Consider the following 9,649-nt stretch of genomic DNA (forward strand, 5'->3'; position numbering starts at 1 on the left):
TCCCAAAAAATAAGAACGCTACGTGTTTCGGAAAATGGCGCAAGACGTGCGCCACTTTTATTGGACTAACTTGTGATTTTTTTTTTAACCCCTTAGATACAAGTAAACCTATACATGTTTGGTGTCTACAAACTCGCACCGACCTCAGGCATCATACCCACACATCAGTTTTACCATATAGTGAACACCGTGAATAAAACATCCCAAAAACTATTGTGCCATCACACTTTTTTTGCAATTTTTCCGCATTTGGAATTTTTTTGCTGTTTTCCAGTACACTATATGGTAAAACTTATGGTTTCATTTAAAAGTACAACTTGTCCTGCAAAAAACAAGCCCTCATGGCAAGATTGACGGCAAAATAAAAAAGTTACGGTTCTTGGAAGAAGGGGAGCAAAAAACAAAAACGCAAAAACGGAAAGTGCCCCGGGGCTGAAGGGGTTAAGGATATGTGCGCACGTCTGCGTTCTGCTATGCCAAATCTTCTGCAGTGTTCGTGCGTTTCAGGTGTGGGTGGGTGGGGTGTTCAGTGTGCACATGCATGTATACACTGAACACACGCACGCGCACACCCCCACACACACCCACCTGGATACTCACCTGTCCCCAGCGATGTGGTCTCCAGCACTGAAGTCCCCCGCGATGCTCCTGCTTCCAGCTTCTCAGTGGAGTGAATATTCAGTGAGTATAATGAGCAGGGGTTAGGAGCGGGAGGCAGCCGAGCTGGAATTCTCAATGAAAGTACTGTATATGAAATTCGGACGTCATAGAGCTTTCATTATGAGTCTAATAGCTTACTTTGTCAATGCAAACCTATCAGCACAGCAAAGACCGTGTGATTGGGCAGGTTACAAAAGCGGTCACATGACATCGGGGACCTGCTGAAAAAGGCAGGAGACACCGGCCGATGTTACCACACTCATTACACATCCCCGCTAGCCGAGTCAGTATAAAATAAAAATCACTGACGCGGTCCTTTAATTCATGAAATATTGAATAACAAAACCAAATTCAAGAAAATTTAGGCATGGACACTTTTTTCTTTAATAAATCGTGGGGGGTTTTTTTTTGTGAAAATCTTTAAAACAATTTTACATTTTCCAGCTTTTTTTTCTCCTATGGCGGAAGCACTCTTGTCCACTAGAGGGCGCCATTTCCTTCTTTACTGCTTTACAATATCTTCATCGGTTGTTCTCTAGTGACAGGTGTGAGCACAAGATCATTTCTATTTTGTGTATTTTAAGCAGATTATGTCTTTGTTGCTTTGCAGGGTGACTTCAATCGCAGACCGACTTAATGTTGAATTTGCACTAATCCACAAAGAAAGGAAGAAAGCCAACGAGGTAGACAGGATGGTGTTAGTTGGAGATGTGAAGGACCGGATTGCTATTCTAGTGGATGACATGGCTGACACATGTGGCACTATATGCCATGCTGCTGACAAGTGAGTCTTCGCACATTATAAATCAAACTACATTTTGATGCAGGAATATAGGTAGGGTTCGCCCAATTGGAAAAAAAAAATAAAAAATTAAACTATTGTTCTTACGCCATTTCCTCGGTCCTCCCGCGGCCGTTTGACAGAACATCACTGCACAGAATTGTGAAACTGCAGCCAGTTCGCAGTAATGTGACTACTTATGTAATGTGACCGCCGGAGGGAGCCATGCAAATCATGGAGAAATGTGCTACGATAATAATAATAATAATAATAATAATAATAATAATAATATTTATATATTTTTTTTTTTTTTTTAAATAACTTTTGTCTTGCTCTACAGAGCTAATAAATGGAATCTGTCACCAGAGTTTTGCTACCTCTTTTGAGCAAAGCAGAGTGTTGGAAAAATTACACTGAATCCAACAATATCACTTAATTTACTGGGGGTCGCGTTTATGACACAGAGTTCTTAGATGTAGGAAGAAGAAGAGCTGAGAAAGTAACTCCACCCACACCAGGCTCTCAATGTACATTGTATAGTGACCATGAGCTGCGTGGTCAGTCTAGCACGCATTTTTGTGCTGTAGCCCAGTAATGATGATCATCTAGTGATAAAACCTTCGTTATAAGAAAATGGCCCACAGGCTGATAAATGACACATTGCTGATTTCTGTGTTTTAACATAATAACCGGCTGACAGATTCCCATCAAGAAGTGGTTGTCGGATAGTGAAGAAGCCCTTTTAATGTTGAAGAGAGAGAACTGTTGATCTAGTTAGAGGTGATTGTCCATTGGATAGGTCATCAATATGAGATCCTTGTGGTCTGGTACCTATAAGCTGTTCAAAGCTCTGCTGGTAGCTTAATATAAACACAGGGAACAGAGCAATTAACATGAATAGGAGCTGTTCTGCATTGGTTGTGCATTACATGTTGATTGGAGTTTAGCTTTGCAGCTCCATTCAAGATGTTTTTGTTCGGCAGCCTGATCCTATGGAAATGCAGCCTGTCTATGGCTTTGCTAACCAGTTATGACCTTTACATTTAATTTGTTTCATGAGAAATAGCAGATTTTCTGCAGTGATTGCTACACATTGGATGGAGCTGCACTTTGCAGCTCTGTTCTAGGTGTCTACTTCTGGCCACTGCTGGAGTCTGTCTGCGGATTTGGGTATACCATATGTCAGACTCTCTCCAATCTAATATTGGGGACCAATCCAGGGTATAGGTATCAATATATTGTGACCAGACAACCCCTTTAACATACTTTATGCTCAGTACATTTACAGTAGTACTTTAAAGGGCTGATCTGACATACAACGTAATTTGCATCCTAAATAATTATTTAATGCAATAACTTATTTCTAATATACCTAACAAAAAGAAGAAAAAAAGAAAACCAATTAGTGTAGTTGGTGAACGAAAGATTTTTTTTTTTAAATTAAACTACTTCCTTTTTTGATGACTTTGTCTGAGAATCCCCGTGCATGCTGGAATACTCAAACAAAGCATCATCAGAGGCTGCAGTCACTGCCACAGCCTCTTCATCAGTGACACTAGTTTCAGGGGCTAGTCCATGATTGCTGTGCGATGTGCACAATGACCGCACGCTTTCTGTTGCCGGCTTAGATCAGTAGTAACGAGCTGGCACTAGAGAAGAGCCCACTGTTAGGGCTTTTTCAGAACTCTGTGCAACATGGTCCATGCACAGACCAGAATGCACGAACTGGCTGCAACTCTCCTGACCATAGTCTGATATCTTCATATATTTTTACAACACTGTTGCGCTCGTCACAGGAGACCAGTGGCCAGTCCGTGCCCAGACTGCAATGCAACAGACCTGAGCATGACCGCCTCATAGAAATATATGAAGTCGAAAAGCGCTGGTCGGGAGATCTATGGGCAGTCCATGCATTCTGGTCTGTGCACAGAGGTCTGAAAAAGCCATTATTATGTGTTCATAGAATCATAGAATATTAGAGTTGGAATGGACCTCCTGGGTCCTCTAGTCCAACCTCCTGCTCAAAGCAGGATTCACTAAATCATCCCAGACAGATGTCCGTCCAACCTCTTCTTAAAGACTTCCATTGAAGGAGAACTCGCCACCTCTCATGGCAGCCTGTTCCACTCGTTGATCACCCTCACTGTCAAAAAGTTTTTTCTAATATCTGATCTGTGTCTCCTCCCCATCAGTTCCATCCCATTGCTTCTAATCTTTCCTTGTGAAAATGAGAATAAAACTGATCCCTCTACAGTGTGACAGCCTTTAAGATATTTGTAGACCGCCATTAAGTCTCCTCTCAGTCATCTCTTTTGCAAGCTAAATAATCCTAAATCCTGTAACCGTTCCTCATAGGACATAGTTAGGTCCAGAAATATTTGGACAGTGACACAAGTTTTGTTATTTTAGCTGTTTACAAAAACATGTTCAGAAATACAATTATATATATAATATGGGCTGAAAGTGCACACTCCCAGCTGCAATATGAGAGTTTTCACATCCAAATCGGAGAAAGGGTTTAGGAATCATAGCTCTGTAATGCATAGCCTCCTTTTTCAAGGGACCAAAAGTAATTGGACAAGGGTCTCTAAGGGCTGCAATTACTTGTGTTTATTGATGACATAACAGCAGACAAGAGTAGCCGGATGAATTCTGAAGTGTACCGGGATATACTTGCAGCCCAGGTTCAGCCAAATGCCGCAAAGTTGATCGGACGGCGCTTCATAGTACAGATGGACAATGACCCCAAGCATACAGCCAAAGCTACCCAGGAGTTCATGAGTGCAAAAAAGTGGAACATTCTGCAATGGCCAAGTCAATCACCAGATCTTAACCCAATTGAGCATGCATTTCACTTGCTCAAATCCAGACTTAAGACGGAAAGACCCACAAACAAGCAAGACCTGAAGGCTGCGGCTGTAAAGGCCTGGCAAAGCATTAAGAAGGAGGAAACCCAGCGTTTGGTGATGTCCATGGGTTCCAGACTTAAGGCAGTGATTGCCTCCAAAGGATTCGCAACAAAATATTGAAAATACAAATATTTTGTTTGGGTTTGGTTTATTTGTCCAATTACTTTTGACCTCCTAAAATGTGGAGTGTTTGTAGGAATTGTACACATTTCTTTACAATTTCTATCAGATATTTTTGTTCAAACCTTCAAATTAAACGTTACAATCTGCACTTGAATTCTGTTGTAGAGGTTTCATTTCAAATCCAATGTGGTGGCATGCAGAGCCCAACTCGCGAAAATTGTGTCACTGTCCAAATATTTCTGGACCTAACTGTAGTTTGCAGTCCAGTCACCATTCTGGTCACTCTTCTCTGAACTTGCTCCAGTTTTTTCATGTTTTTTTTTTTTTTTTTTTTTTTTTTAAAATGTGGTGCCCAGAACTGGACACAATAGTCCAGATGAGGTCTGACCAAAGAGGAGTAAATGGGGATGATAACTTCATGTGATCTAGAATGTATGCTTCTGTTAATATATCCTAGAATTGTTTGCCTTTTTTGCTGCTGCGTCACACTATTGGCTCATGTTCAGTCTGAGATCTATTAGTATACCTAAGTCTTTTTCACACATGCTGTTGGATAGCTATATTCCTCCCATGCTGTATATGCTCTTTTCATTATTCTTGCCAAGAAGTTCTAAGACTATCTGGTGTGCAGAGATGAACACCATCACTTGCAGGGCCTATACCAGGCCCTGAAATGAGCGTCACTGCCAGAGATGGGGCAAGGGCTGCAGCAGTGACTACAGTCTCTGCCCCCTGATGATACTTTGTTTACGTTTCCTGGCCTGCATCAGCAATAATGGAAGTGGTAAAAAAAAAACAAAAACACTTGGTGTAGTTAGGCAAGGAGAGGGAAATTTTACTTAAAGTATATTAGAAATTAGTTTAGATTATTGCATTAAATAGATACAGATTTAGTTTGTATGTCGGACCTCCCCTTTTTAATGCTGTAGCCTATTTTGACAGTGCAGTGATGTCAAGGACATGGGGCTGTGCCAGATCAGCTGTGATTGTTGGCTACCGCCTTCCACAACTCATGTCTCAGATGATATTGACCATGAATAGACTTGAAGGTTATATTTTTACATTTTTTTAATAACCTTTTTAAACCCATAATCTTCTAAGCTGTATGTATTTCTTCCACCTCTGTTTACATAAAAACATGTGTAAAATCTTTAACACAACACGGTTCTTTCCCTTTTAAAAGGTTACTTTCTGCCGGGGCCATCAAGGTTTATGCGATTTTAACGCATGGCATATTCTCTGGACCTGCAATCTCTCGGATTAATAACGCAGCGTTTGAAGCTGTAGTCGTAACCAACACAATACCACAAGAAGATAAAATGAAGCACTGCTCAAAGATCCAGGTACTGAAACCATCCAACCTAATCCTAGAATTTAAAAGTTTGGAGGGATTTCATTTTATTAGGTCACGCTGTTAGTGAGTCATACCGCTCTGTATAAACCCTATTATACTTGTATGTTTAAAAATATTTTAGTATATTTAGATAGACCAGGCAGGATGATAGTGAAGGGTAAGGTGAGTTTTGTCCTATAATCTACACTATATATAATGTTCCTGCTGCAGCGTGAGAGCTCCACTATGAGGGAGAGGGGAGATTTTGCATCATCATGACCACTTCCTCAATTATATGATTGATGTAGAAGCTGCCACTAAATATCTTTGCCAGTGAAAGTCTGAATCTTAAAAGGAATTTTACTAACGTTTTCTTTTTCCCCTCAATCCTTAGGTCATCGACATATCCATGATATTAGCAGAGGCGATTAGAAGGACTCATAATGGGGAATCTGTGTCATACCTCTTCAGCCATGTCCCGTTATAAAAGATTGGTTCCTTGCATGCAACAATCCTCTTCTTCTATTTTTATTTTTTAAAGCAGATTTAACCAAAAGCCAGATAATAAAATGCCTGTTAGCATTTCAAGGAAACTGTACCTTTCTCCCCTATACTTGGAAGTGTGCCGTTTAGCAAAAACAAAATAGTATTTTTGACTGCTTTCTCCATATGGCTGTAGTGAAAGCAGCCCCTGGGTTCAAACTGGTCATCCCTTTTTTTTTTTTTTTTTGTTTTCTATTTAATAAATCCTTTTGTGGATGTTTTGGATACATTTATGGCTGTGTACTCGCAGGAGCTGATTTTCGGTGAATATTGCCGGGTAGTTTTGACACTTTGAATGTTGACTTTTCCAGTGAACAGCTTTGAGGAATTGGGGTTGTTTGGAAACAGTAGGGAACTATTATTAGGGCAATAATTCCTATTTTGTACATTATGCAGTTGTTAATATTAGCAGATATTTAGTTCCTAGATTGCCTCTACACAACGGTGGGGCTTTTTATAGTAGAGTATTCATGTAAAACTTTTAAGTGCTAAATCCTTTTTCATACTAATTAAAAAAAAAAATTTTGTTAGGGAAACAGGAGAGATCTATTAAAATTGTTTTAGTTACTTGTGCCCAAAATCTTGCTTTATGTGGGAAAGTCACAGCTTGGATCAGCTGCACTGCAGACTGGCCCTATTTATGACTTTAATGCCACCTTACGCAGAGAATTTGTAAAGTATCACAGTAAATCGTACAATATTGAAATAAACATTGCTGCAGAAATTGTACTGGAGCCTAATCTTGCAGTATATGGCCGGTGGCACACTTGCATGTCACTTGCGTTAGAACAGTGTCGTATCACCTGGTGTGGCCTGCCACTCTTCTGCACCTATTTCTATGCAGCTGCCAGCTTTTGTCCGGACAGTGGTTGGCTGTGCCCGGTGATGCCACTCAATTCCCACACTAGTCATTCGTAAGTGTGACACCGGCCTCAAGCTGAGGTACCCAACCTGATGCATTGTCTGGCCCCCAGCCATCTTTGGCGCATACTAATTGAAGGACTCTTCTCTGTTTAGCATCCAGAGAGAAAGTGATCATAAGGCTAGATGATAACTCGCATGTCTGCTGTATTTTATAGGAGGTGTTATATGAGAATACCCTGCTGCTCTTGGGATAATCTGACAATACTGGCCCTCAAACCAGAAAAAGGGTTTGCACCACTGACGTAAAGCTTCCCTACTACACTATTAGTGGTTTCTTAACACTAGAAGTCCCAAGAATTTCGAGCTCCATAGGGTTCCAACGGTAGAAATGTCAAATGACCCCTCTCTGGGACTTCTAGTGTTAAAAAATATTCTGACAAGTCATCTGGGGGAATCCATGAGACTAAGATCCCAATCAATTGCTCATACAGCTGAGCGGTGTACTTCCATTTTTCTTCCGAGTACTGTAGAAATCTTTCGCTTTACCCTACACAACAAGGCAAGGATCAAGCAGAGGTTTGAGGTTTTTTTGCAATGGTTCTTTATCTAAAAATAATAAAAAAAAAAAAGGATGACAGTAATATAGTGGTTGGGGCGAGAGGCTATAAGTAGGTTAAAGATGTTTTCCACTTTCATGAAGACGCTCGAAATGGCCTAAAATCACAATTGGAGCAGGGACTTGCTCTCCCTCCAGCTGCTTGGGCTCTGTGTTTTGGCTGCAGCGTTGGCATCACGTCAACAGTGCACATCACTGCTGTAGCTAATCACTAGGCTCAGCGGGTCATGCGGTCTGGCATAGCAGCAGAGTTCTGTGATTGGCTATAGTGGCGATGCATGCTGTCCTAATGATGTCCTCTCTGGAGCCAGCGCTCGACCAGGGAAGGGTGTCTGCCTGCTTTTTGTTATTTTAGGTGTTCTAAAGGGCTGAGGTCCACTTTCTTGAAAGTTTGACAACTCCTTTTCTAAATTTTTTTTTTTTTCTTTTTTTCTATTTACCTAATTTAACAAAGTGTCATAGATTTTTATTTTATATATTAGCCTTCAAGTCAAAGCTAATGTGTGGGTTTCTACATACATGTTACATGGTCTCAATGCTGTTATCCTTTTTATGTCACACCTGCTCTATGCCCAGCTTTTGGATTCAATATATACCTGTGTTCACTAAAAAAAAACGTAATTTTTATCGACCCTTGTAGGATCTTATGCTACCATTATCACAATGAGAGAAATCCCATGAATAATCTTTACACTGCCTACATGAGATCAGACATGGTTTGTGTGTGGTGTGTAATATTGCAGCAAGTAGCAGATAACTGTCCCGTGCGGCCTTTGTTTCAGTATGTATACCTGCTGTTTACCGCTTGGTTACCATGTGTTTTTGAAACACTGACATAAAATGTTTTCCTTATTGCGTCTTCTGCTGCTGAATTTTGCTCCTTTACGAAAAGCAATATTTTCCTTAAATAAGATGCATTTTTTTTTCTTTAAAAGTGGCAATTTGATAATTCTGTATATTGACAATGTATCTGATACGTGATGGCAAATTTCTTCTTGAGATGAGCTGTAATCTATTCACTGCTCATTCAATTGACTAGAATATGTATTGTACCAAAGCGGTATCAAATCAGAGCTGCACAATGCATCACCTCTGTTTCTTCTGTTTGTAGTCCTGTTTCTTGTTTTTTTTTCTTTTATCTTAGTCTTTTCAGTTCATTTCAGAATATTTTTGCTTAAAATATCAATAAATTGTAAGTTTTATGTTGACCAATTTATCTTTTGTGGTGTTTTTCTTAATTTTAAGTTCCACTGTAGTTTTGATATGTCTTTTATCTCAGTATAGTTCATGGTTTTTAAATATTGTTCAAACTTTTGCAAGACATTTAAAGGGTTATTCATATCTGAGACGGTAATTTCCTTCCAATCAAGAGATAACGTCTGGAACACCATTCTGAGTCTGAACTGGGTGCAAAAACCTAAAAAATCTACACTATATGGAGAGAAGATATGCACACCAGTGACTATGTAAGGGGAATATATGAAAAGCATAAACTGCTGTGTGAATACTCACATGAAAAATCCAATAGCTATATGTAAGAGTGAAAATATGAAAAATGGAATCTGCATTACTGCCATGAATATATGAATAAAGAGAAATTTAGCTACTGAATTGATCAATGCAATAGAGCCCCAACACTACGCCAAAGTATTTCTCTACGTCTGTAATTTCCTTCCAGGCAGCAGCCACTAGGGATGAGGAAACTGCTCAGAGTGGCTGAGCTACCCTGATTTTGTAACTCCCGTTCATTTCTATAGGAGTTGGAAAAAAGTAAACTCTGCTCTCTATTTTCATAGTCCACAGTGGTCACACCCTGGATG

The 9,649-nt window shown here is 40.0% G+C and overlaps 1 protein-coding gene across 1 annotated transcript in view; it reads left to right on the forward strand.

Annotated features, from left to right (window-relative positions):
- PRPS2 (phosphoribosyl pyrophosphate synthetase 2) overlaps positions 1 to 9,041 on the forward strand; it is a 100,451-nt gene extending 91,410 nt beyond the window's left edge. Inside the window, exons 5-7 of the mRNA XM_075336518.1 lie at positions 1,271 to 1,444; positions 5,657 to 5,816; positions 6,201 to 9,041. Coding sequence (XP_075192633.1) covers positions 1,271 to 1,444; positions 5,657 to 5,816; positions 6,201 to 6,293 — 427 coding nt within the window. The 3' untranslated portion in view covers positions 6,294 to 9,041. The remainder of the gene's footprint in view (positions 1 to 1,270; positions 1,445 to 5,656; positions 5,817 to 6,200) is intronic.
- The last annotated feature ends 608 nt before the right edge of the window (positions 9,042 to 9,649 follow it).

The sequence above is a fragment of the Anomaloglossus baeobatrachus genome, chromosome 2 (assembly GCF_048569485.1).
Source record: "Anomaloglossus baeobatrachus isolate aAnoBae1 chromosome 2, aAnoBae1.hap1, whole genome shotgun sequence".
NCBI classification, from domain to species: Eukaryota; Metazoa; Chordata; class Amphibia; order Anura; family Aromobatidae; genus Anomaloglossus; species Anomaloglossus baeobatrachus.